We start from the raw sequence: 24,076 nt of genomic DNA, 5'->3' as shown, positions 1-24,076 counted from the left end.
AGGATGTTGAATAGTAAATAGGCTCTCAAAAGTTCTATGCCATCGTCTCTTGAAGGGCACGTTTGATTAGATGTGCTTTTGGGTGACATTTAATCATGCAAAGATAGACTTGTCTTAGTGTTTCTCAGCTGTGGGATATGTTTGGCTGAGAACAGAGCTCAACAAAACCTATTTATTGCTGGCTGCTTATCAGAATGTGTATGCACAATGCATTCCTCATAGGAGTTGAACCGAACCTGTAGAGCCATGCAGCAGAGAATCGTGGAGCTTATCTCACGAGTGTCCAACGAAGAAGTCACAGAGGAACTGCTGCATGTGAATGATGATTTAAATAACGTCTTCCTCAGATACGAAAGGTGAGACATGTTTTCTGTCTACCGTTTACGTTCATTCTGGGTTTTTACTCTTGGGTCAGTTGATGGAGTTGGCTGTCTGGACCAGTGGGCCAGCATAACAGAATGTAGAGAACCAAAGCACAGGAAGCACTTACAAAGTCTTCCTGTTGTCTTTTATGATAATGTTCCTGTTTCAGTTGTTTCTTTTAGTGCTATGTTGTTTGTTTGGGTTTTTTTTGTTCTCACAACTGAATTTTTGTAGAGAATATCTGTAAAATGCAGGACAGTGTTGTGCAGAGCTCTTTGGAATTGCGGACTTGTGTCTATAAGTCCCTCCCATGTGTTGCTGTGTGAGTGTAGGAATCAGGGAATGAGAACAGCACAGGCCCAGCTGCCAGTTCCACTTCCTAACATCGGCTCTGCACAAATGCCTGTGTTGCTTCCTGGCTTGGGGAGGCTCCCGAGAGCTCTCTGTCTTCTGATCTCTGAGCTTTCCGCTTCCAGTTCTGGTGCGAGGGGAGCTGCCTGATGTGCATGAAGCCTTCATGCATGGAAGGGTTTTGTTTTTAAATAATGCTTAACATCTTGAAAAGGCCTGGCTTGCACAGAACGGGCGTTTTGAAGAGTCGGCGTGCAGGCATCATCCCCAGGGGCGGGACGTGGGTCACAGGACTTTCAGCATGTCAGACAAAGGCGCTGTCAGCCACATCTGCTGCAGGAGTGACACGTGATACGACAGTCTTGGGAAAGTTTAATCTTCCCCTTAATGACAGGCCTGGGGAGAGAGGCACTAAAGAGCACCCTTTGTTCCTTGTTCCTAGCATAGAGCTTTGTTTCTCAGGCCTTTAAAAATAAATTAGGCTCCAGATCTGTGAATCTGTGCTGTCACAGCGGAGGCTGGAAAGAAGACTCGGTGGCCTCAATTTTGTCTTTGATTTAGCCCTTCAGAGGAGATCAGGGCAAACTTTGAAACAAATGCTGACTTTTTGTGTGAAATGGTACGTGTTTCATGCATGAGCATGATCCTACACGGGCAGAGAGTAACAATCACTGAGGCTCAGTTTGGTCACCCTGCGTATTTCTTTTCTACGTTACTCCATCTGCAGCTTTGCTGATTGCAGCTGACGTATTTGTAACCATTATATGCTGCAAGGTGAGCTGAGCAGTGCTAGCAAGCTATTTATGGTAGAATAGCTGCAGTGGTCTGAGTGCTTCAATAAATTCCAATTCTCTGTTGTTCCAAAAGCTCCACATTCATCACATTGATTTCTCTTATGGGTCTGAAGCTCTTTCAGTGATTCAAGCAGGAGCTCTGGCCGTCGCTGTGGAGCTTTGGATGTAAAAGAAAGTGTGTGGTACAGCAGCCTGCTGGTGAGAAATGGGAGGTGGGAGGTGTCTTAGGTTTCCAGCTCAGGGAGCTGGATTTCCAGTAACACCGGACACCCACAGTTTCCTAAAATTGAAATTTGGGCCTGAATTTGTTTTTCTTGCCTTTTAGATCTACATTTTCCTCTGTTACTTTCTGAAAACGTTTTGGTTTGCTTGCGATTCTCCATTGTGTTTTGTTCAGCTGAGAGAAAACCCACAGAATTGTATGAGTTATTTTTTACTGAATAGAGGGGCCACATGTGTTACTACTTTTGAATGAGAAAAAACTCTTAACTTCAGAAAAATGATGATAAGGAAGGCTGCAACAGGACGTAGCTCCCTCTGCTTTTTGAGTTCATGCATGCTGAGTTTGCATTTGGGGTCCCAGGTGTACAGCTGGGTGGGGAAGGAGTAGAGAGGAAACCAGGTCTTGGCTGGCTAGACTTCCTCCCCTAAGAAATGTGAGGGTTTTTACCTAACCTCATTACTGTTTGTTCTCGGATAGCACCAACCTATTTGAACATAGATTCTGATGATCTTTGAGCCGACCCAGAATGTGTTAAGGAATGATTTTGTTAGGCATTGTTTCTTTTGGTGTGTGCTGCCTGGGTAGGGCTGTGCTAGCATGTATATTGCTTCTAATTTACATGTAGTGCAGCAAGAGGGAGCTGTTAAGTGGGAGTAAGAGTCACTGCGGTGCTCAGCTTATTTAGCTGGGAGCATCAATCTTACTGCAGTTGCTTCTGTCCCTTGGCTAACAGAGTAGTCTATCAAGAAGCACTTAATGGAAAAAAAAAATAAAGACAAAATCCTACACTGTTTTTCAGGTGTATGTGTGCTGCAAGATCAGATTAGGCAACTTAATATCCACATTGCCAACAATGCAACTTCTGTAACTATACTCCCTTCATCCTAGCTTGGAGTTAAATCTTTTAAGGATCTCTCTTGAGCCAATGAAAGCTACTTTCAGTCTCCAGCATGTCATGACTTTGTTATAAACTTGCATTTTTCATTGTTTATTGGTGACTTTAATAGTCTCTTTTGATTTATTATTATTTTCTTAAAACAGATTTGAACGATACCGATCAGGACGTTCCACACAAAATGCCAGCAATGGAGTAAGTACCTAACTCCATGTATTATATTAGTAGCTACACCATGCTGGCCATACTGGATCAGATAAAGTCAGGCCAGCCCTGTGTCCTGCCTGCGGTGGTTAATAGTGGATACAGGGAAAAGAGGATAAGAACGTGGCAGACTTCTAGCTCAGGAAGTCAGCGCTCCAAAACATCTTTGTGTTTACAGTCCTTGATGGGTTTTCTTTCATCTGTTGACTTTTGTGATTGCTTTTGAGTCTGTGCAGAGTCAAAAGCAGACTCACTGTGACATTCACAGTGGTCTGGTGCAAAAAGATGTGGAAGACATAGACAAATTAGATGAATCTGAAGAGATGTAGATGACCTCCAGGACAGTTCCCTGCTGCCCTGAGCGGTCAGACTGAGTTTTTTTTTTGTCTGACCCTTTATTTTCTACATTAATCTCTTTAGTATCCAAGCGAGTAGTCCATTTGGCAGTGTGGAAGAAAGGCCTTTTTAGGAAGCAGGCATTGTTTTTTGGTGTTTAGTGTTGTACTGCAGGAAAAAAAAATCTCTGGCACTTGTAACTTGTATTCTTTTTATGTCCCAACAGGTACTGAATGAGGTGACAGAAGATAACTTAATAGATTTGGGTCCTGGCTCTCCAGCTGTAGTGAGCCCAATGGTTGGAAACTCAGCACCACCATCATCACTTTCTTCACAGCTTGCAGGGCTTGGTGAGTACCTGCTTTAATAGTGCTGATGAACATGAGGCTGTAATGTGTGGACTTGTTCAAACCTGACCAATCTGTGGGTCCTGAACAGCACGCAGGAGCAGCTAGGCAGATCTTGAGTGTAGGAGCAAGTCTGAGCTATTGCTGAGGTCTCCTGACCGACCTGAATATCTGATGCAAGCTCTTCCTGCAGCAAGCTGTTGGGATTTACAAGGAGACATCTTCGTTTTTCACTCTGCACCCTTTGACTCACCTCTACCTGCCGTATAACCCTAGGAAGTTTTGGTTATGTGGCTTCCATGTTTAGGAAGGCTTTCTCATTCCCCTGGCCTATTGCAATCCATAACTGGGAATCAGCCTGACACAACAGGGGGGATTTATTAACCAAAGGGGAGCATGAAGGAAAAGAGATTGTACAGGTCTTACCAGGACTGAAAACTTGGATCTATTATTCTTGCTGAGATATAGCACTATGGGGTGAATCCAGTGAATATTCTGGACTGTTCTCCTGCAAATAATATTTGAATTCTTTGAATGAAAGGTCCTATGAAACTGATGGATAGTTTACATAAAACCAAACCAAAAATTGCTTAATGTGATCACTTGATTTGACTGGAGGTTCTCTGCTTCTTTCAGCACCACGCTGGTATCAGATCACTTGATCTGAAACTGTTGGTTTCACAGTCAGTAGCTGAGAGACAGCACTGTGAAGAATAGTATATCCATGCCCAAAACTTTGGACTGTGCCACTGAATACTAAACATCTCAGGATGAGATTGGCAGCAGGTGCACACCTATTGCCAGATGCCGGCTTCTCGGTGGGGAATAGCTATGATGTTATGCTTTGAGGAGGAGTAAAACAATCTCTACGTTTGTCCTTTCAGAAACGCATGATGGGCAGCCTCCAGCTCCTGCTGGGCAGCATTGTGCTCAGTGCTACAACTGTTAATTAGATGATGGTTATAGCTGTGTTGTTAATAACCTCTTCTCTAACCTACGCAGTCATGGCAGTGTTGCTTGCGTGTGGCTTACTGTTCCATTGCTCCGCTTCTTTTGCAGACTTGGGTACAAACAGCGTCAGTGGCACGCTCAGCTCCCTACAGCACTGTAACCCTCGTGATGATTTTGACATGTTCGCACAGACAAGAGGCAGTTCCTTGGCTGAGCAGCGAAAGAAGTATGTTGGAGTTTATCTTTAGCGCTGTTTGATTCATGGCCTTAACTGTTTTCTAAGGGCATGAATCCGAAACTTCTTTGCTTCATTCCAGATGGAAAAAGTAGTTTGGATGTATGTTTTTGTGCTTTTAATCCAGGTCTTATCTTCCTGGTCTTTATTAGTATTAGCAAACGGGGAAGTTCTTGCTGCTGGCCAGAGCAGACTGGCTGGGTAATGTTACTTGACTGTCTTAGTTAATGAGTTCACTGGAAACTTGAAAATGAACTTGCTTTTACTTTTGCCCTCAAAAAGGCTTGTCCCCACATCCACCTGGCCAGTGCTTAAGGTAGAGGAGCTTAACAAGTCCTTAGTATGAAGGTCATGCATATACTTTGTTGGCTGAATTGCTGTAATCAAGGGCTTGAGAACAGAGTTAAGGTCAGTTAAACTCTCCCTTTGGCCCAACAATGAGACTCTCTCAGGATGTCAAGGCAGTGTAGCTTGACTGGCTGCCATGCTATCTCTAATGTGTTTATATTTGTGGGGCTTGCATCTCTAGGGCTGCAAATCTGGCAATTTCGTGGATATTTAACGGGCCCAATTATTTTAATGTAAAATAAATCTGTGCACTTATTAAGAAATCCTTTGATCCCGGTCAAGTGAGATTCATTAAAAGCCACTCAGGTACTTTCACGTATTATTTCTTGCTGCCTCCTACTTTCAAATTCAGGAGGGTGTAGTGGCTACCAGCCGTCAGAGCAACACTTTGTCTCTAACCAAGAAATGTTAAATAGGTTAGCTGAGACTTTAGCAGATCTTCCAGAGCTGATAAGTTTTCGATAATTTCAGCTGGCAGGCTTATTAGGATCTTTCATTTGCAGCCATCAGTACAGCTGTTTGTACTGCTTCAGCTGTAGTGTCAGTGCTGAGATGTGCTCTGCTGTAGAGGCGTACGTTACCACTAGAGATTTCAGGCTGAGAGCCCTAATGTGCAGTCAGAAAGGAGATGCATTGCAGAGAGATCTAATGGAGTTCCCTCTGTCTCTTGTGCTAAATGAAGCGCGAAACTAGCTTCCCACACTGCACCTCTATCTCCTTCTGCGAGCTAATAGAACAAGGAGCGCACATCAGTCTGTGATTTCACAGGGAAGGATTGCTGTGTCTTCCTTGGACTGCACTCTGTGTAAGTGGAGCAGCAGTGAGGCAGTGAAGATGTGAGCGTGACATGCCACCGTGCATAAGTGAGAGCCTCTGGATGCTGCACTCAGAGCCCAGAAGAAGCCAGCACTCCATAAAAAGCCACAGCTCCTCCCAGGGGCTGGTGCTGTGCTCAGAGAAATGATGCAGTTGCCTCTGTCACCTGACTAGTACATGTCCCTTTTACACAGCATTGTAAGGAGCTTTTTAAAAAGCCAGCTTCTGCAAATAGATGGCGATGAGCCAAGTCAGTGCACTTCTTCACGCACTTCACGTTAGTTCTTAGGTGTGTTTCACCTGCCTCCAAATCTCTCTCTGCCTGTTTCCCTCTGTGCGTCAAGGACAGGCTTCCAAACATCACCTGGAAGGCTTTGTAAATCGTAGTCTGTAATCAGGCCTCTTTTCATAGCCCCCTGCTACCTCTTGGATGTGCTTATGGTGCCTCATAACCTATTTGCCTCCCTTTCATAGTGTCAGTCTTGCTCTTTTTTTTTCTTCAGCAAGCTGTCTGAGAAACTGCTAGCTAGTTTTATATGGAGCACACTGCTCTTTTCAGAATACACGTACTGCGCTTAAGTCTTTTTAGGAAGAAGAATGTACTTTTTGATTTCAAGGGAAGTTAATCAGAGTAGCATGTGCATTCTCCATGGATGACTGCTGGACTTCCTTCTAGTTCTGTGGTTTGTTCCTTTGTTGCAGTGTGACATATGAGGACCCACAGGCTGTCAAAGGACTGGCGTCCGCCCTGGATGTTCGAAAACAGAACACAGGAGGGGTAGGTTGTTGCTCTGCGCTTTGTTATCCGAAGCTGTGCGTGGAATCCAAGCTGTAGACAGCTCCTTTGACTGAGTCTTCTCATTCTGTATTCTAGTGACATGCTAGTACTGGCTATTTTGAAATTGGTATCTAGGAGCAAGTACTTACTCAGTAATGATTGCTAAAGAGCTGCTACTTAGCACACCAGCCTAAAAGCCTTCAAAATGAGAGTGGGTAAATTGTCCTGTGTGCTTGCAGCTTGCCTGAGGGGTTTGGTTCTTTGACTGGTGGTGTTGATGAAAAGAATAAGTAGGGAATATTCTGTCAACACTGGCATGCCTCTGTTTGCGTTGGTTTTGCTTATGAAAGTTGATGCAGTCTTAATCTGCTAGACTTTGCTTGAAGTGCATGGACGCGAGCAAACTACAGGAAGAGAAATTATGCAGACTTCTAATGCTTTGCAAGCCTTGCCACAGCTGCCCTTGCATGCAGTCTGCTCTGCCCCAGGGCAGGAGGGACCCACATGCTGCCACCTCTCACACCACTTGATCCTTAAAACTTGCTTGAGAGGATGAGCTTGGTTGACTTTGTGTGTATGCCTCCATGAAGGCAGAAGTGGAAGGAGCTCTCAGATCATCTCTCAACCCTTTCTACCACCCTACTTCTTAAAATTGTCCTGTACGCAGCTCTAAGTTTTCAGATGACAAAGCAAGTGCATGGTCTTTCCCTATGCAATTTCAGTCCATGCTGACCACTAGGGAGCACGGGAGAGCCAGTGTAGCGTGGGGGAGAGGCAGGGCAGCCTGGGCATGTCTCCCTCCATGGAGAACTGCCTCTCCATGACTTGGCTGATCCCACCCTGCTTCTCTCCTAAGTTGAAATGGGAGTGCTCCGGGCAGCTGGCATGCCTGGCAGCTTCTGCTCTGAGCCAGAGAGAATTTGTGTTCTGAGCCAGCTGGGGTCAGATCACAGCTGCCTGCCTTGGCCATAGTGCTGTGGGAGCAGGCTTTCAGCATTGGTTTCATAAGGAGCACCCTCCACCCCACAAACCTGTCTGCGTGTTGCTGTCCCCACCCTCTAGCCAAACGGGTAGTGTATAACCCATCCCACAAAAACTTGTGCCAGCACTGTTGAGGGAAGGCAGGGAAGCATGAGGAGGCAAGGGCAGAAGTATACTAGGGAGAGAGAGAGGAATTCCTGACATCAGTGCTGCAGTCCAAGCCCTCTGTGTCACTGTGCTGTGTTACTGGGAGGACCTGGGAAACAGTCTGAGATTCTGTTCTTTGTTCCTGGCTAACCAAAAGCAGGGGGCCTGCGTTAGCTGCTGGCCAAGGGGCTGCGTGCCTTGGTGGCCACGGGGTCACGTCCGTGTTTCTTAATGCTTCTGTTCTCAGGCAGTTGTGCTTGAGGCACCAGGGAGACATGACATTCACAGCGGTGTAGCTGCTGCTCTGCCCGAAGTGTTATCAGTTCAAATGGCTGTATCTAAGCTAATCTGACGGGTCAAAGTTTTGGGGGGAGAAGCGCTTTATGGGTTGTGGAACTTTGGGCTCTGAGGTGGTGTAGGGACTTTCAGCTGCTTTTCAAAGGTCCCGTTGACTGTATCATGTAATCAGAATAGCTTGTTCTCAAATGCAGTCTTTCTTTCACTGCTAAACATTACTTTTTGTCAAGTGTTGTGAGCCTTATAGGCGTCTCTTCGTAAAGGAAATAAAAATTAAACTCTCCTAAAGTTACCAGCCCCAGCATGCGTAGGGAAAAACTGGCAACGCGCGGGAAATGAAAGACATGCGTTAATGTGGGTAGGGAGCTAATTTAAGAAGAGCTCTAGGGAGGAGCCAGAGCTTTGCAGCACGTTCTTCACACACGTTGTCTTCCAGCGCAGTTGTCCGGGGGTAAATTTCAGCACATCCGACGTTTCTAATGTAGTCATTCTCAGAAAGATCTGCAGAGGGACGGCCGGTCACGTGGCATTAGCTGTCTTTTAATATGATTTAGCAGCTGGAAACCAGACAAGCTAAAAATACCCTGTTTTCTTAATATTGCTCTTCCATGTTGGGAATTGCTTTTGTTGCCACAGAGTTGTTGTGTGATCGCAACTGGGAGGAGAGGTGTCCAAGAAACAATTCTCACTGTTACGCAGACAGCAGACAAAGTCGGAGTGTTTCTTTTTTCTTTTCCCCCTTTTTTTTTTCCTTCCTCTCAGCGCACATTCTGATCCATAAGAGACTGCAAGCAGATTCTCCGCTGCCTGTTGCAATGGGGGCAGGACGGGTATCCCACATAGGATGGGTACCTGCACACAAACTCAGAGCAGTGTGCTGAGCCAGCCCTGCTCTGCAAGGCCAGAGGGAGCTGAAGCCAGCAGCGGTCCTTTAACCTCGGAGGTGGGCAGTGGGAAGGGCTGCTGCAGTGCTCCTGCAGGCTGCCATCGCTTACCTCCTGCCTGACGCCAGCGCTAGAGCTGTCGTGCTGGTAGAGTTTGAGGCAGAGTCTGTTGAGATCAAGGGGGTAAGTAAGATTTGCTCTGACTTACAGCATTATAAACAAGGGGAACTCCACAGCGTGTTTCCAGTAAAGTCTGATTGATTTTGGTAGGTGGTATAGCCTACGCTTTCTCTTTTTCTAAGATGACAAACATCAGCCTCACTTCTAGTCAGTTTTTTGGTTGTTTTTTCTAAATAACAGCATGGAGGAAGTGCTAAAATTCAGTGAACTGTCTGTAGGAAGCTCGGGGCGAGCTCTGCCCCTCCATGGACACAGCTGCCAGGCAGCAGAGGGGGGTGCGTGTGTGCGTGTCTGTGTACGTGAAGCTTTCAACTTGCTGCTGTTTATGTTACTTTATCACGGGTGTTGCTGTGGTTTCTCTCTTTATGGACCTTTCTGTTCTCAACACAGAGGAGAGGTAAAGGTGGGAACTCAGACATGGAGCCCATAGACAAGTGGCTAATTACACAAGGAATGGTGAGGACTTCACCAGCGAAACGACTCCTACTGCCCACCCCAACCCCTCACCTAGAATAACCATCCTCCATTCACCTCTCACCCTGCCCTACTGAACCACTTGAAATCAGACAGTACAAGGAGTTTGTTTCCCACCTATGTCATTACCTGGGGCAAAGGGAAAAATTGATGCCAGTTTCTGGTTCATGCAGGACAAAGGCCTGTAACCAGCCAAATCGTTTGTAGGACCCCACAGCACCTCCAGAGGGGGCCTGGGGATCAGATTGGTTCCTTATACTGTCTTGATTTATTTATGCAGTATCCACTTTTCAAGGGATAAACACAAGTCTCATGCATCTTGTTCATAAAGAGAACACTTTGCAGGTGCCTTTAAAGCAGACTCTTCTGGTAGTGCTTAACTTCACAGTCTGGAATAAACACATGTAATTTAGAGATCATATTTAATTGAACTTAGTAACGCAGGGGTACCTATGTATGGGAAGAGGGGAATGGGAGAACTGGTACCCAGAGTGACATCTTCCATCTCAGTCAGGGAATTGTGCAGGCATCAGGATTCAGGCTTCAAAAGGTACAGGAGTGTTCCTGGATTTAAGGGTTTAAATCCTGTGTCTAGTGATGCCAGTTGTTCTGATAACACCAGGCTTCTGGAAATCTCAGGATACGTGCACGTTTTGACCTTGTTTGAAGCTGTCCTTCCTCAACATGCTTGCAGGGAGAAGTCTGGAAGCATGCTTTAAGTGCAGGAGTCAGAGGTAGGTTTAAAAAAAAAAAAAAAAAAGCCTCTGCTATACCTTAAAGCCAAGTTCTAAGGCTAGTTTTATATTTTTGGACTACATCATCCATCATTTTAAGTGACTGAGAACAGTAGCAGTAATGTGACCTATCTGTAGAAAGTCCTAACAGTCCTATTGAGGCAGTGCTGGCTGCAGCTGGGTTTGGAAACACGCAGTGCAGAGCGATCTGGGCTGGGACGCATTCACTGAGAATGGGGCTGAGTGCAGGATGCCCATGGAACAGGAGCACCTTGCTCCAGGGAGGGCCCCCAGTGGCCCAGGCTGAGCCACCAGTGCTTAAAAAGGGAAACATCCCAGGGTACTCCAAGTGAAGAACAGTCAGGGCACGCAGTATCAGAGTGCAGCAACTCGGTGCAGGTGCGCTGTGCCACTGATAGGTGTCCATCCATCACGAATAATCTCATGGTTGAGTTAGGTCCTCTTCTTTGCCTTTCCACTGTTTACAAGAGCAGGGAAGCATGAAATCAGCAGCCCTGCTGCTCACAGCCCTCACGCCACTGCTGCATTGAAAAAACAAACAAGATTTGTTGTTGGCTTGTGGTTATTCGGTCTGGAAAAAGGATACTGCACTTTTCATGGAGGCACACGGAACTGGGGGGGGAGGGGCTGGCTGTGCAGCTGGTCGCTGCTCTGACAAGCCTGTCACCTTGTTTGTATGCCAAATGTGAGAGAGAAATACCTAAAATAAACCTACGCTAATCATTAACTCTGTTTCTCTCTTACCTGGCTGTAGTTCTTAACTGTATGCATTAATATAACTTTGTAGCATTTGCAAAACAGGTGCAATAGCTGGCATCCCGGGCATGAACCTGACCTGCAGATTCTTCCGTAACTTTTTGTATTTTAGAGATGAGGGAGAAAAGAGGGGTGAGCTGACACTGCCATTGACTGTGCCTGTACAACACTGAGCCCGCAAAAAGGACATTGTCCCCTGCCCAAGTGGTCATCACATCCTTTGGTCGTGACCTCACCTTCTTTCCATACTAGGATACGTTTAAGCTTAGGGTTGAGCTCTTCCTGCTCCATCTCCATGCATCCCAGCGCAGCTGTGCACAGGGAGGCTCAGTCAGGGCTCTGTGTGTACACTCCTAGGGAATTTGGAGGCACTGTTTCAGCTTAATCTGTAGCTCAGTTCTGCTGGCAAGGTGTTGGCAGGTGCACAGAGACACAAACCATGCTTATCCCGTCCAGCTCTGCCCGCAAGGCTAGCCTAGTTCTGTCTTCAGAAAATGTTCTTTTTTCAAACATGCCTTAGGGGTGTCACTAAGCTGTGCAGTAAGGGATCTGCTTGCAGAGTGAGGTCTGGGTTCTGCAGGTTGGGCCGTGCTTGGGGGATCTGCAGCAGCAGCTCTTAGCCACAGCCTTTAGCATAAGGCTGCCCCACATTAGTGCAGGTAATTCCAGTTCCTTTTCTCATGAGTTCAGCTGCTATTGAGATTTGCATGAATACATCTGGTTGTTAGAATAATCTGCCCTCCTGCTCCCATGCCAAGTGGGTATTTGTTGCAAAAGCAAGGAGCGGGTGTTGCTTAAACCACGGCATCAGGACAGACATTGAGGCAGTGATGAAGGGGGGAATGAAACCGACCCAGAGCTCACAGCAGCAGGTATGGACAGCCCTCAGCCTCGCAGCCTGACCACCAGCAGCGTGCCTGGCCGGAGAGGAGCTGTAAAGATATGTGAGTAAACATTAAACAAAATCTTCGCTGAGATGTTAATTAGAAACGTAGTGGGATGCTGCTCTCTCTACTTTCAATGGAGAGATAGGATCTAAGATGTAGAAATGAGTTGGGTAACACGAGATTACTGATGCAAGTCATCTTCTTGGAGACGAGATTGTTTGAAGATCTCATTCCTTCTGCATGGTTGGACCCCTCTCCTTTCTGAAGGCACATTCCCTTGTCCTGAAGAGAACGTGGGCTCCTGCACCCGTTAGGTCATTGCATTTCATGGCCAAAGCTGCCACCCAGGTGAAGGAAGGTTCTTGCTGCCTGGATGTGCCTATCAGATCCTGCCTGGGGGGATGTTGTACGGGCACAACAGGCTGTGCTGGGAACATACTGCACCTGAGCTCTTGCCTTCCCCATCTATGCAATGTGTAAACATAGTTACAAGTAATCAAGTAGCTAATTAAATCCTTACACGTAAAGTCAAGCGTGTGCTAATATGGAGGCCAGGCAGCTATTTCAAGATCACAACAGCTTGAAATAGATCACAGGGCTGTCGGGGTAAGCTGGAGCAGATTGCTAACGCCTGTCCTAGTGCTCTAGCTGTAGGAATAACAGAACTGTTACTGCTGCTAACCAAGGGGATGAGTAGCAGCCAACCAGGTGTTGGTGTCAGCTTTGTTCAACATCTGGAAAGAAGTGGAATTAACTATGCTGCTACAAGACAATCGTCTAGCAACAATTAGCATGAATCTTGTTAAACGCTTTAAGAACATTAATGAGCTCACCTAGAGACCTGAATTGTCATTTCATCCCTGCTTCTTTTCCAGCGGGATCATTTTTTAATAGAAATAAAGTGTGATAATAATAACCTTAAACTGTCTTTTTAAGGGTAGAATATTGGATTTTATGACTTCTGAGGAAACATATTGGCAATACTTTGGCTTTGACTGATAGTGAGACCACCAACACAATCTAACTTAAATGAGGGCGAACTTGAATTCCAGATTCCTGTGGGTTCTGAGGGTTTGATAGCTCCCTTTTGTTGTCCTGACCCTCCTTCACCAATTCCTTGTCAGGCCTGTGGAGATGATCCCATTTGTAGGATTTTTCCAAAGACTTAAGTTAAAAAAAAAAAAGAGATTTGAACCATGAGCCCATCTTTTATTTACAGCTAGTGACTTAAAATACCCAAAAATATGTTGTGACTTAATTTCCATTTACAGCAAGCATAGACTTTTAAAAAAGAAATCACAGTATCATTATAAAAACAGCTCTTGCAGCCAACGCTGACGATCTGGGAGCTGTCTGGCCAAGGCTGAGAGCTCCACCAGACCATGTATGTTTGAGTAATCCACCTGAGAACAAGACTGTCCCATTCTGGAGCCATTTCCATGCTGTCTGTGGCTGCCGCTGCTGTTTGATCCCATAACTTGTGGTGTTTTTAGATGTGTAAACTAGCAAATTTATTTTCACGTTGCTTCTGTTGTGTTTTGGGATTAGTTTTAACAGAAGTCCACTCCACATTCAGCAGTTTAGCACTTTGGGAAGGGGGAGATGTGGCAAATACAGAACTGGTGGAAGGTCACGTTCTCGATGGGCAGTCTCAAATGAACCTTGAATGGTAGAGTGTTATAGTTTAAAACATCACAAAACTTTCAGTTACTCTTGAAAGTTCCCCCCCTCATTTTATTCTTGAACAAATTGAACCTGATACATCTAACCCATGTTTTATGGGGAAAATGGGGCTCAATCTGAGAATAAGTTGGAGGTTTGAGCATGGCAGGAGCAGTAGATAAAACTCTTGGGCTTTCCTCTACGTGTACTGAAAGCCCTGGAAGATTTGGGGAAGCTTTATAAAGGGTCAGTGCTGAACTGCAAATATCTGACGTGCTCAAATGCTTATCTTACAGCTCTCTGTGCTTTTGTGTGTGAGCTGTGAGAAGTGCTTCTGCTCTTCTGAGGTTCTTGTTTGTTGTATAAAAAAAAAATAGGGCTGCCTGGAAGTAGATTTCCTTCCACCTCCCCTTTTTTCCCCCTCCCAAACTTACAAAACACAGCGACCCTAGGACCACACTTCTAGAGAAACGCACTTATTTTATTCATAGAAAAACAGACAGAACCTACTTGTTTCCTCCTCACCTTCCTACACGTTTTGTAATATCATCCTTAAAGCAACTTGGGCACCTTTCAGAGCTGCCAACAGCTCCCAGAGCTGCAGCTTCCGCAGTATTGCTTGCTGTGTGCTCCGCCAGGTAATGCGAGGGAGAGACGGCGGCGGAACTTCAGCGGTAGTTTTTAGGTTGCTGTAGGCTGAGTAGATTCATCGCTTCGTGTCTCTGAAGCCAGGATTTTCCAAAGCTGTTAAATTAACGAGTCAGCTCGACAAGACGGAGCTTGTCCCTGGGAAGGCACATGGTGGAGGATGTCTGGAGGGCTCTGCTCTTGTTAATGGCCATCGTGCTGTGCCAGCTTCGGGTGTGCGTGATTCAGCTCTGTTGTAAATTAAAAAGGGGCTGTTGTTCTAAATCAGCGCCTTTCCCAACTGAATCACAGAATTGATAAGGTTGGAAAAGACCCCTAAGATCACCGCACCCATCCCATCCCACCATGCCCACCAGCCATGTCCTCAAGTGCCACATCTCCACAGTTCTGGAACACCTCCAGGGTCGGTGACCCCACCACCTCCCTGGGCAGCAGTTCCAGTGCCCGACCGCTCTTTCCAAGGAGAAATATTTCTTGATATCCAACCTTAGAAGGTAGAATTGTTGTGGAGCACTGTTAAATGGGGGCAAGGAAGCTGCATCTCCCCATAACCTTAGCTGCAAAGCCTCTGCCAGCACTTCTCCAGGCAGAGCTCCAGCAGCCCCACAGAGCTCCAGGGAAGCTCACAGCCCTGCCAGCCCCATGCCCTGCCACCTGCATGCCTGACATTGCTTTCCAAGTGCTTTGCAGGTTGTCCTTATTAGCTCCATTGTGGTGCTTTCCTGTTTACCTCTTGCACAGCCCGATGTTGTGTTTCAGCAGCGCAGTTCATCAGGAAATGGTTTTCCTAACGCGCAGTGATTTCCCCTCGCTGAGCCAGCCGCTGCCCGCAGGCTCCGTGCAGCAGCACCCAGCGCTGTGGCTGCTCTCCTGTCACAGCAGCACGTCATTGCCATGTTGTTGAGCTGCCTGTGCAGCTCTGCAAGGAGCAGTGAGGCAGGAGCCGAGAGGAGCTGTGCTCTGTGCTCCTGCAGAGCTGCTGCCTCATTCTCTCCTCCTCCTCCTCACCTGCATTTCGGGGACACCGTGCTTGGCATGAGCTTGGTCCTTCTGCCTCTGTTCCAAGAGGGCTTCCTTTGGCAGAGGAACCGTGCCAGGTTTGCATGAATTCGAGCCCTGGGTGCAGTGGGAGGGGGACCAGGAGCGGAACATCGTGTTTGTCTCGGGCTGCCTCCACCTTCTGAGCAAATTAAATTGTTTTCCTTCGAGCTTTGCCGGAAGGCTTTGAGCCTTCTTTTTGCTAACCCTTCATTGTGGCTAATACCCATGAACAAAAAAAAAAAGAAAAAAAGTATAAATTTAGCATTTCAAAACCTAAGTGATATCCAGTATTCTACCCTGAAAAGCTTTTCACGATCAAGATTAGAATCATCAGCCCATCCTGATGGTTTTAATATGTGGTCGGAACACTGACCCATCACGCGCTGGCATCCAGTCATGTCATTCCCCATAATCTTTCTCCGTTTTTTTTTAAGCCTTGTTGTTCATAATTTCCTTTCCAAGTGTTTCTTTATTTGAAATGCCATTTATATTTTGTCACCTTTTTTTTTTTTTTCCAGCCCATCTTACATCTTTGTTTTTTGTTTTGTTTTTAATCTTATTTCTGGCGTTTTCCATCGCTCTGTGGCCGTGGTTGTGGATGTGGTTGGGTTTGCCTGCCTTGCTGTTCTCTCGCTGCACTCCCTAGATCCCTGTTGCACAGTCCTCTGTCATGGATGACATTGAGGAGTGGCTCAGTACCGACGTGGTGAGACTCTTTATATTTTCATTTTTCACACGGGCAATAGCACTTGTACAGATAATTCTCGATGTGTTGCTGAGTTATTGGCATTTCTCATTATCAGAAGACAGTAAAACTTCTAAATCATATTGCTTCTTTCCTTTTGAGGGGAATATATAAGCAGGTGGAGATAGCACTGTGTTCAGCAATTCAAAACATTTTCTGAGTTGCTTTGCTTTCACCTGTCCGTGCTAACATCGCACAACGGCGTGATTCCAGAAGGAAAGCATGGAGACATAGAATCATGGAGTGGTTGGGTTGGAAGGGACCTCACACATCATCTAGTTCCAACCCCCAAAGATGTGCTGAGTTTTACCTGTGCTCTCCACCGACCATAAGGCACACGGTTAAAGCTGCGTTGGCTTTGGCAGGATCCAGGCACGTCTTTACTTCCAGGCATGCTCTTAAAGCTGCTGTGCAGGGCCCAGATTCCTTCCAAATCAAAGTGTCTTTGTTCAAATCTGCAAGCAGGAAGTCTCGATATGATTCATAACAACAATAACAATAAAAATGTATAACAACATCTCTTCAACGTTAATAACTTTCAGTTCTCTAGAGAGATTGTGATCTGGTAATTATTAAACAAACAAATGAAAGACAGAACTAAAAGTAGCTCTTCTCTTGGCCTGGAGTTTGTTTTGCTGCCCCAATACCCATTTGGGCCAGGCAGTGGTGCAGCCAGAACACATTAATTCGGGTTTGCTTTTTGATGTCAGCACCTGACTCTGATTATCCAAGAGCATCTGGAGGTGGTCTGCAGTTCAGATTGTTCTTTTAAACGTGCTGTGAGCAAACCAAACTGTTTCTTTGTGCTCACCATACGCATCAGGATCAGCTTCTTCCATTGCTCCTTCCAGCTACGCACTATCCCCAGGCAGCTCCCTGCTCCCACAGCCCTTGGGTTTGCCTGCTCAGGGCAAGGAAATGTGGAAAACTTAACACTGTGCTTGGAGTGATGCCCAGTTACATCAATTTATCAGGAGAGAGAATCTTACGGAGAGACATTGAGGGAGCTCTGGGCATCGGCTGTACCCTGGGTAGCTGGATGGATACCCTAACCCTAACCCTAGATGGATTCCCCTCCTCTTTGTTGTTGTTGTTGTTGTTGTTGAAGATTCATCTCCATTCTCTGCTTCCCAGCTGACGAAGCTGCAGATTAGATTAGCTAATGTTTATTTATTTCCTTATCCCTTTTGGGATGCATTGGAACAAACAGTACATGTGCACGTGAAGCAGGGGCTGCTGTGTGTCCCTTTGGAAACCTCTGTATTGCGGAAATGTAGCAGGTGCTGGGTGAGGTTTCATTGTCAGGCATTGGACACTGCCGTGAGGTCACTCAGTCTGCTCCCACCCTCCTGGTGGAAAAGCCCATATACAAGCAGACACTTTTCTGTTCCAAAGCAGGTGCAACTTGAGGCATCTGGGCAGCGGGTTAGTCCATTTTTGATGTCCTCATAGATTGATGAGGATGTCACCTCCTTGGACTTGATTCCTCGTTAAAGGACCGTTGGAAATTCACAGCTGGTAGAAAAGTGCTGACCCCATGGCAGCCCAGCCTTTGTGTCCCGTGGGCACACGCAAACTGCCCGGCAGCATCCTTCCTCCAGCCCCCCCGGCCAGGTCTGCGTACAGCACAGACACCAGGAAACCTGCTGCACTTCTGCCTGAGATCTGCAGTGCACTCCTCCAGGAAGAGCACCAGCCCAAACTACTTTGTCAGCTGAAAGCGTGTTTTATTTGAAGGCACTGTGCAAAGTGCAAGTGCTTTCACAGGACTGCATGGTAGTGTTGGTCTGACTCACACAGCTCAGGTTTTGCTGGCTGAGGTGGAAACAGCACAGGGCTGCTGTTGGGGTCCAGCAGGGAAAGTTTGGCTATCAGATGCCACCAGTGATCTTGTGAAGTATCTCTGGTGCTTCCTTCTGCACTGCAGTGTGTTAGTCAGCACCAGCCTGACGTGGGAGCTGTGCAGTTCCCCCAGGTCACCCTGCTTAGATAGTTAACATGTGGAAGTGAGCGATGTCCAGCTGCATTACATGCGTGTGCTGGGGGAAGAACAGTGAAGCGCTGTCTGTGTGTTCACACACCTTTTTGTTCCAATTGCAGAAAGGAGATGAACTGGAAGAAGGAGTGACCAGTGAAGGTAAGTGGAGATGCCTGCGGCTGTGAGCTGTTCCCTGATTAGCGTGCAGCCAGAATACCCTGCTTCGATCCCCACTTCTGCACTCAAAACGGCAGGAGGAGAGTGTTTCAGAGCAGAAAGTTGGTGCTTCTTGCATGAGGAGCCCTCCCAGCTGTAAGTGCTTCCCTGCCATCTTGGCTGCGCGCTGTGTTTGTGCCAGGAGGAATGCGTACTCGAGCTGCTCAGCCCTTTGGAATGAGGTTTCCCTGCTCCCGTTGCAGTGTGTGTTTCAGTTCCCTCTGCTGCCAGGGCTGGGGTGTCTCAGAGGGTGTCCCTAGCCATTCCTGCAAACACAGGCACTGGAACTTCAGACCCTGCCCGCCTCTGTCCCTGGGGCTAAAAGCGCAGCCCTCATTCTTACTTCTCTTCCTTCTTTTTGCATTGCAGAATTCGACAAGTTTTTAGAAGAGCGAGCCAAAGCGGCGGAGATGGTCCCCAACCTGCCGTCCCCCCCCCTGGAAGCCCCCACCCCTCCGACAAACCCTTCCAGCAGGAAAAAGCAGGAGCGCTCGGAGGATGCCCTCTTTGCACTGTGAAGCTCGCAGTCCCACCCCGTGCTCTGCAGGAGAGCGTCGCTGTACGGCCACCTCGTCCTCCCACAGCACTTGGCTAACAACAACCCTTTCCTCCCCAAAGTTTCATAGATTGCTTCTCCTTCTTCCCTCTCTCTCGATCTCCAGCACTCCATCCCCACAAGCCGTCTCTTTCTGTTTAAGTCCAACACTCTTCCTGCCAGACTGCGATTTTCCAGCGCTCGCTTAATCCCCTCCTTCCTATCCCAGCTGCACAAAACCAGCTCTTGATGCTGAAAACCCCTTTCGAATGCATGACTGCATCACACTGTGTTGAAACAAAAGCCCAGAGGGGAGAGAGCAGCCTTGCCCTTCAGTTGGCGTAGGGATCATCCTCTTCTGTAGGCAGGTCCTGCCAAGTCGACTGCTCTGTCGATCAGCATGTAATTGACTGAGCTGGAATGTGCAGGGGGAGCGTGTCTTTATTTTTAGATAAAATGTTAATGTATTGGCTTTCGTGTCGGATTCGACAGCAAGGAACAACTGTTCCCCTTTCAACATGTGCTTCACAAGTTAAAATCCTTTACTCTCCCACTCACACATCTCCCGGTACCATATGGCGGTCGCTTTTCCCCACTTTGTGCAGCGCTTCATATTCTTAATCTCACAGGGTATTTTTTTCCTTGTGTTTTATCTGGGCTTGCTCTAATTTGAAAGCAGTCTGTTGGCCGTGTCCAGTAGCTCTGGCAGTTGTCGGGAATGAAAAACGCTGAGCTAAATGGATGCCGCAACGTGAGCGCGTGAAGCATTTTGCTCTTTGGGAGAGCATTCTTGCAGGAGGGTTTTTACTAGCGTGTTTGCCTTTTAAAATAGCGAGGTTATTTTTTCCTTACCTAAGAGTCCTTCTTCAGTGACTGTAGAGCTCTGCGTTTGTCTCAGCTGTTGTAAATAGCATCCATGCAGATGGATGGGACTTGATGACGGACCGGGGGCGAACCGAGGTTCCTGGGTTCCCTGATGTAGCTGTTAGGTCTCTTGGTGCTAGCTGTGATGGGAAGGGCAGCAAACCTGCCAGAGGCATCTGTGAGCATGCCCAGAGTTATCGTGGAGGGACTGGCCATGCCTGTGCTGGAGGTGAAACCCTTCATTTCCTTCCGGGCCTGAGAGTGTTGTGTGATGGTGACCATGCTGGTCATAATCCCAAGCGTTTCTGGAGCGTCCTTCAAAACCTCTGCCCCTTTCTCCCTCCCAGCTCCCAGGGGGCTGCAGTCCTGCATCCTCCTGCATCCCCTGTGTGTTCCGTGGGAGGAACCTGGCAGCACAGGGTGGCAGGATCACAGTGAGAGAGGAATGTGGCCAAGAGCAGCTCCTGGGCTGGCAGGGAGGCAGCTTCTCAGATGGACGCCCCTCTCCCAGGGGCTTGCCTTTCCCAACCTGCTCCTTCTGACGTGGACACTGATGTGTGTCAGGCTGGCGTGCGTGGAGCTCTGTCAGGCGCTGTTCTAGACCGAGAGGCCGTGCTATAAACAGCTGATAGGAAAGTGACAGAAGCTTTTATCTGGGCGTGGTAATTTCAGCTCCTAACGCGCTCTCCAAGGCACACCACCGCGCTTTGGCAGTTTGTGACACGCACAATCTTCTCCCACGTGGCCGGATCGCAGCACTGCTGCTCTTTGGGAGCTGTCACATTCATCTGCAGAGGGAAGCTCTGTTTGTTTGGTGCAGGATTTCCAGGCCATCCCAGGTCAGCTCTCTCTATTTTGTCTTCTCTGTAGCTATAACGCAACGCCAGGACGGAGCAGCACGCACCGCTGCTCTGACACAGGGTGAGCACAGTGCTCAGGTGCTGCTTGCCAGGCACGTTGCTGCCAGCTCCTGCAGCACGTCAGCTGCAGCCACAGCTCCCAGCAACCCAAGGAACCTTCTGTGGTGACGCTGCTTTCAGTTCAGACAGCGTCTGCTGATGGCCCGAGCCGTCTCGCCGGCACAGAACGAATCGTTGGTATTCCTGTCAATGCAAAAAGCTCCGTGGGTGTTTGAAGCGTGGATTTTCTCTTCTAAATCCTTGAAACGCATTGACCCTGTAAATGGCCACATCAGGTGACTCTAAGCACGTTAATCCCGCTTCCCTGCCAAGCCCCGGGAGATAATCGCATTGCTCCAGCACGGGGATGTGGTTGCATGATGCTGAGTGGCAAGGACAGCACCAGGGCTGTCACCACGGCCCTGCAGCGTCCCAGCTTCATCCCCAGCACCTGAGCACGGAGCAGAGCTGCTCACCCTGCTGCTCCTGCTGAGCCTGTCCCGGGCCTTCTCGTTTTAGGGAGAATCTTTCTGGAAGAGCTTGCAGAGCTGTCAGTGATGAATAGAGCAAAATAGAGAAGTGAGATGGTTGAGGCTGAGGGAGAGTGTGGTGGCACAACTCAGAGCATTCTGTGCTCACAGCTGAATCCTCTAAGATGTGCTCTGCTCCCACGAGGTCTTTGCTGGGAAGCTGGGGCCCCGCTCGCAGGGTGCAGCCAGCTGGGAGCAGGGCAGCCCCAGGGCAGCGCCTTCCTCGGGAGAGCTGGGCTGGGGGAGTGATGGAGGGGCTTTGGGGGACCCCAGAGGGAGCTGCACTGGAGCAGGGCGGGCAGGAAGCGCGTGGGGTGCAGCCCCAGCTCTGCCTGCACGGACGGAATAGATTCCCCAGTGTCCTGTATCAGGATCTCTCATCTTCCCCCCTCCTCTTGTGTTCTGCCGAAAGCCTGAGCGGTGGAAGCTGATCAAGAGAGGGGAAGAGGTTTTCACCTTGGAGGGCGACCTCGGGATTTCTTCTTCCTTGGCTTTCACTGCCACTGCCCCCTTCCTCAAACAGGGACGGAGCTGCAGGCGGAGCCACTTCCATAGGAAGCCCCGGGCAGACAGAGCCGCAGCGCGATGCCCAGTGACACTAAGTTATGAGCGGGGTCCTTCCCGAGTTCTAATCCAACCCCGTTCTAGGTTAAGGTATTTATTTTGTCGGTGTTTTTTCTTTCCAGCGTGTTTTTAACCTCTTCTTTTAACCCCTCCTGTGCTGAGATGTAAGAAGTGAATGGTTTCTATTTAAGTACATCCCTTTGGGTTTTTTTAATTGTTACGTGTAGATTGCAGCTGCCTCTTTGGCAGGTGTGATAATAGATAGCAGTGTGCTGTACAGACATTTAAGGTGTGTGTGTGAGGCTCAGAGGAGACCTGCTCATAAAAGCAGCACGGTGTCTTGTAAAGGGAACAGCCTGTGGGCAGAGGGTCCTCCCCGTTACCCAGCCACAGGCTCTGGGACGCGCTGAGCAGGTGGGCAGGTCAGTTTGGGGCTGGCTGTAGAAGGGTCGCAGTGGGGTGCTGTGTCTGTGTGCTCTCTGGGGTGCGGTGACCGATGGCTCCTTGCCGTGGAGGAGCGCAGAGCTGGCTGCACCGAGATGCTTCCCTCCAGTGGCAGGAGAGCGGATCCGGGCGGTGGATCCAGGCCCGGGCCGGGGTGTGTGGGACCCATCCCCGAGCAGAACCCGGAGCCGTGCTCCTCCAGCATCCCAGCAGCACCGCCTGCTCCTGCTCCTCTGCTCGGAGCTCTGCTTGCGGCCGTGGGTTTGGGACGTGCAGGGCAAACACCGCCGCGTTGCAGCAGCCCTGTCCATCCCATGGCTTTCTGGTCTCGCTGAGGCTGCCGGGATGTCCCGGGGATGCTCTCTCCATCCCCAGCCCCGTCCTTGTTTGCCTCCTCCATGTGAACCACAGGGCTGAGCCTTCCCTGGAAAAAAACAGCTTGGGACAGGTACTGGTATGGAAATAGTGAAGCAGCGAGCGGGTTTGCGTGCCGAGCTTCCCACCTGCTCTGTGTTTTTATGAGTGCGAGCTCCTCGTTCTGTACATGTTCCTATGAGCTATCGTTAACCCTACAAATGTAACCTGTGTAATAGCTTCTCTGTATATTACAGCCGTAGGCTTTCCAGATAAAAGTGGATAATATTTATTTACCGAAGATACTGGATATTTTTTTGTTTGGGAATGGGGTAGGGAGAGAAGGGGGACATAACTGTAAAGAGATCGACGATGTAAAGAGAAAACAAACTGTAAAAAAAAGCAAAAGAAACCCAACACTAAAACGTTACTGTATCCACGTAGGGAAGGTACAACTGTATTCATCTGCCATCGTTTAACCTGTTCCAGAAATCATCTCTACTTTGGTTCCTGCATGTGAGATACTCCAATAAATGCACTACTGGTGTGGACCGGAGGGTGCGCGCTGTGTGGCCGTGTTGTGTCGCGCTGCGTCGCTGCCCGGGGGAGCGCGGGGCCGCGGTCCTTCCCCGGTGAGCCCCGGGAGGGAGGGAGGGAAGGAGGGAAGGAATCCTCTCGTACGGCGGACCCCGGGGTGCTGCAGTCCCCCAGCCCGGGAGCGCAGCGCGGAGCGCAGGGACGGGCGGAGGCGGCTCCGGGTCGCGGCGGGGACGCGCAGCACCGAGGGGCAGCGGGCTTCGGGGCTCTCGGTGCCCGCCCCATCCCAGCGGGGCGATGCTCGCGGCCCGCCCGCTCGGTCATCCCGTCCGTCTCTTCCCGGCGGCGGTTCCCTCCCCCCACCCCCGGCGGCACGCTGAGCTCCACGTGGATCCCCGCAGGACCGCCGTGATGTCACGCAGCCCCGCGCCGTGATGCGCGATCACCCCACTCCGCTCCGCCGCGCTCATTGGCCGCTCCGCTCTGGTTCTACGGGCGGGGTTTTCCCGACACCCGGCAGCCCGGGAGGTCCCGCCCCGCGCGGCCCCGACCGCCCCGGCCCGTCGCCCCTTCGGAGGGAGCGCGGCGCGTGGGTCCCCGCGGGGCACAGCCCTTCTGTTTTTGGCGGAACGGGAAAATCGCGCCGTGTCGGTGCCGTTTCTTCCCCCTCCGGCGTTGCGCGGGGTCGGTGATCGCCCTCGGCCCCGTTCGGCGATGCCCGCACCCCTCCGCGCCTCCGTGCCCCCGCCCCACGCCCGGGGTCCCGCAGCCCCGCGCTGGCCTGCGGGAAAAGGGAGCGGAGCCCGGCTTCTCCCGGCGGTCCCGTAATTCGGGGGGAGCGCGCAGCCCCCCGAGCCGCCCCGTGGCACGCTGTGGCTCCCGGGGGTTTGGTTATGGGCTGTCTTCTAGCTGCGGGTGAGGGATGCGGGAGCAGCTCTCTCCGGGGCGCGCTGCTCCGTGCCGCAGTGGTGCCCCGTGGAGGGGTTCCCTACAACGCACGGGGCGCGCTGCTGCACCGCTGCTGCTGAGGGGTCTGGGGGGGGCAGGGGGGGTCAGG

The 24,076-nt window shown here is 49.3% G+C and overlaps 1 protein-coding gene across 4 annotated transcripts in view; it reads left to right on the top strand.

Annotated features, from left to right (window-relative positions):
- TOM1L2 (target of myb1 like 2 membrane trafficking protein) overlaps positions 1-23,041 on the top strand; it is a 51,423-nt gene extending 28,382 nt beyond the window's left edge. The window contains exons 8-16 of one of the 4 annotated variants that reach the window (XM_021412054.1): positions 223-356; positions 2,773-2,821; positions 3,393-3,516; positions 4,573-4,690; positions 6,566-6,641; positions 9,521-9,586; positions 16,000-16,059; positions 18,199-18,235; positions 18,662-23,041. In XM_021412054.1, the coding sequence (XP_021267729.1) occupies positions 223-356; positions 2,773-2,821; positions 3,393-3,516; positions 4,573-4,690; positions 6,566-6,641; positions 9,521-9,586; positions 16,000-16,059; positions 18,199-18,235; positions 18,662-18,810 (813 nt within the window). In that variant the 3' untranslated portion in view covers positions 18,811-23,041. The remainder of the gene's footprint in view (positions 1-222; positions 357-2,772; positions 2,822-3,392; positions 3,517-4,572; positions 4,691-6,565; positions 6,642-9,520; positions 9,587-15,999; positions 16,060-18,198; positions 18,236-18,661) is intronic. The other 3 variants (XM_021412057.1, XM_021412055.1, XM_021412058.1) reach the window with 3 other exon arrangements.

Source organism: Numida meleagris, chromosome 13 (genome assembly GCF_002078875.1).
Source record: "Numida meleagris isolate 19003 breed g44 Domestic line chromosome 13, NumMel1.0, whole genome shotgun sequence".
Classification (NCBI taxonomy): Eukaryota; Metazoa; Chordata; class Aves; order Galliformes; family Numididae; genus Numida; species Numida meleagris.
Note: the sequence above shows the minus strand (reverse complement) of the source record. Positions and strands in the feature narration are given on the sequence as shown.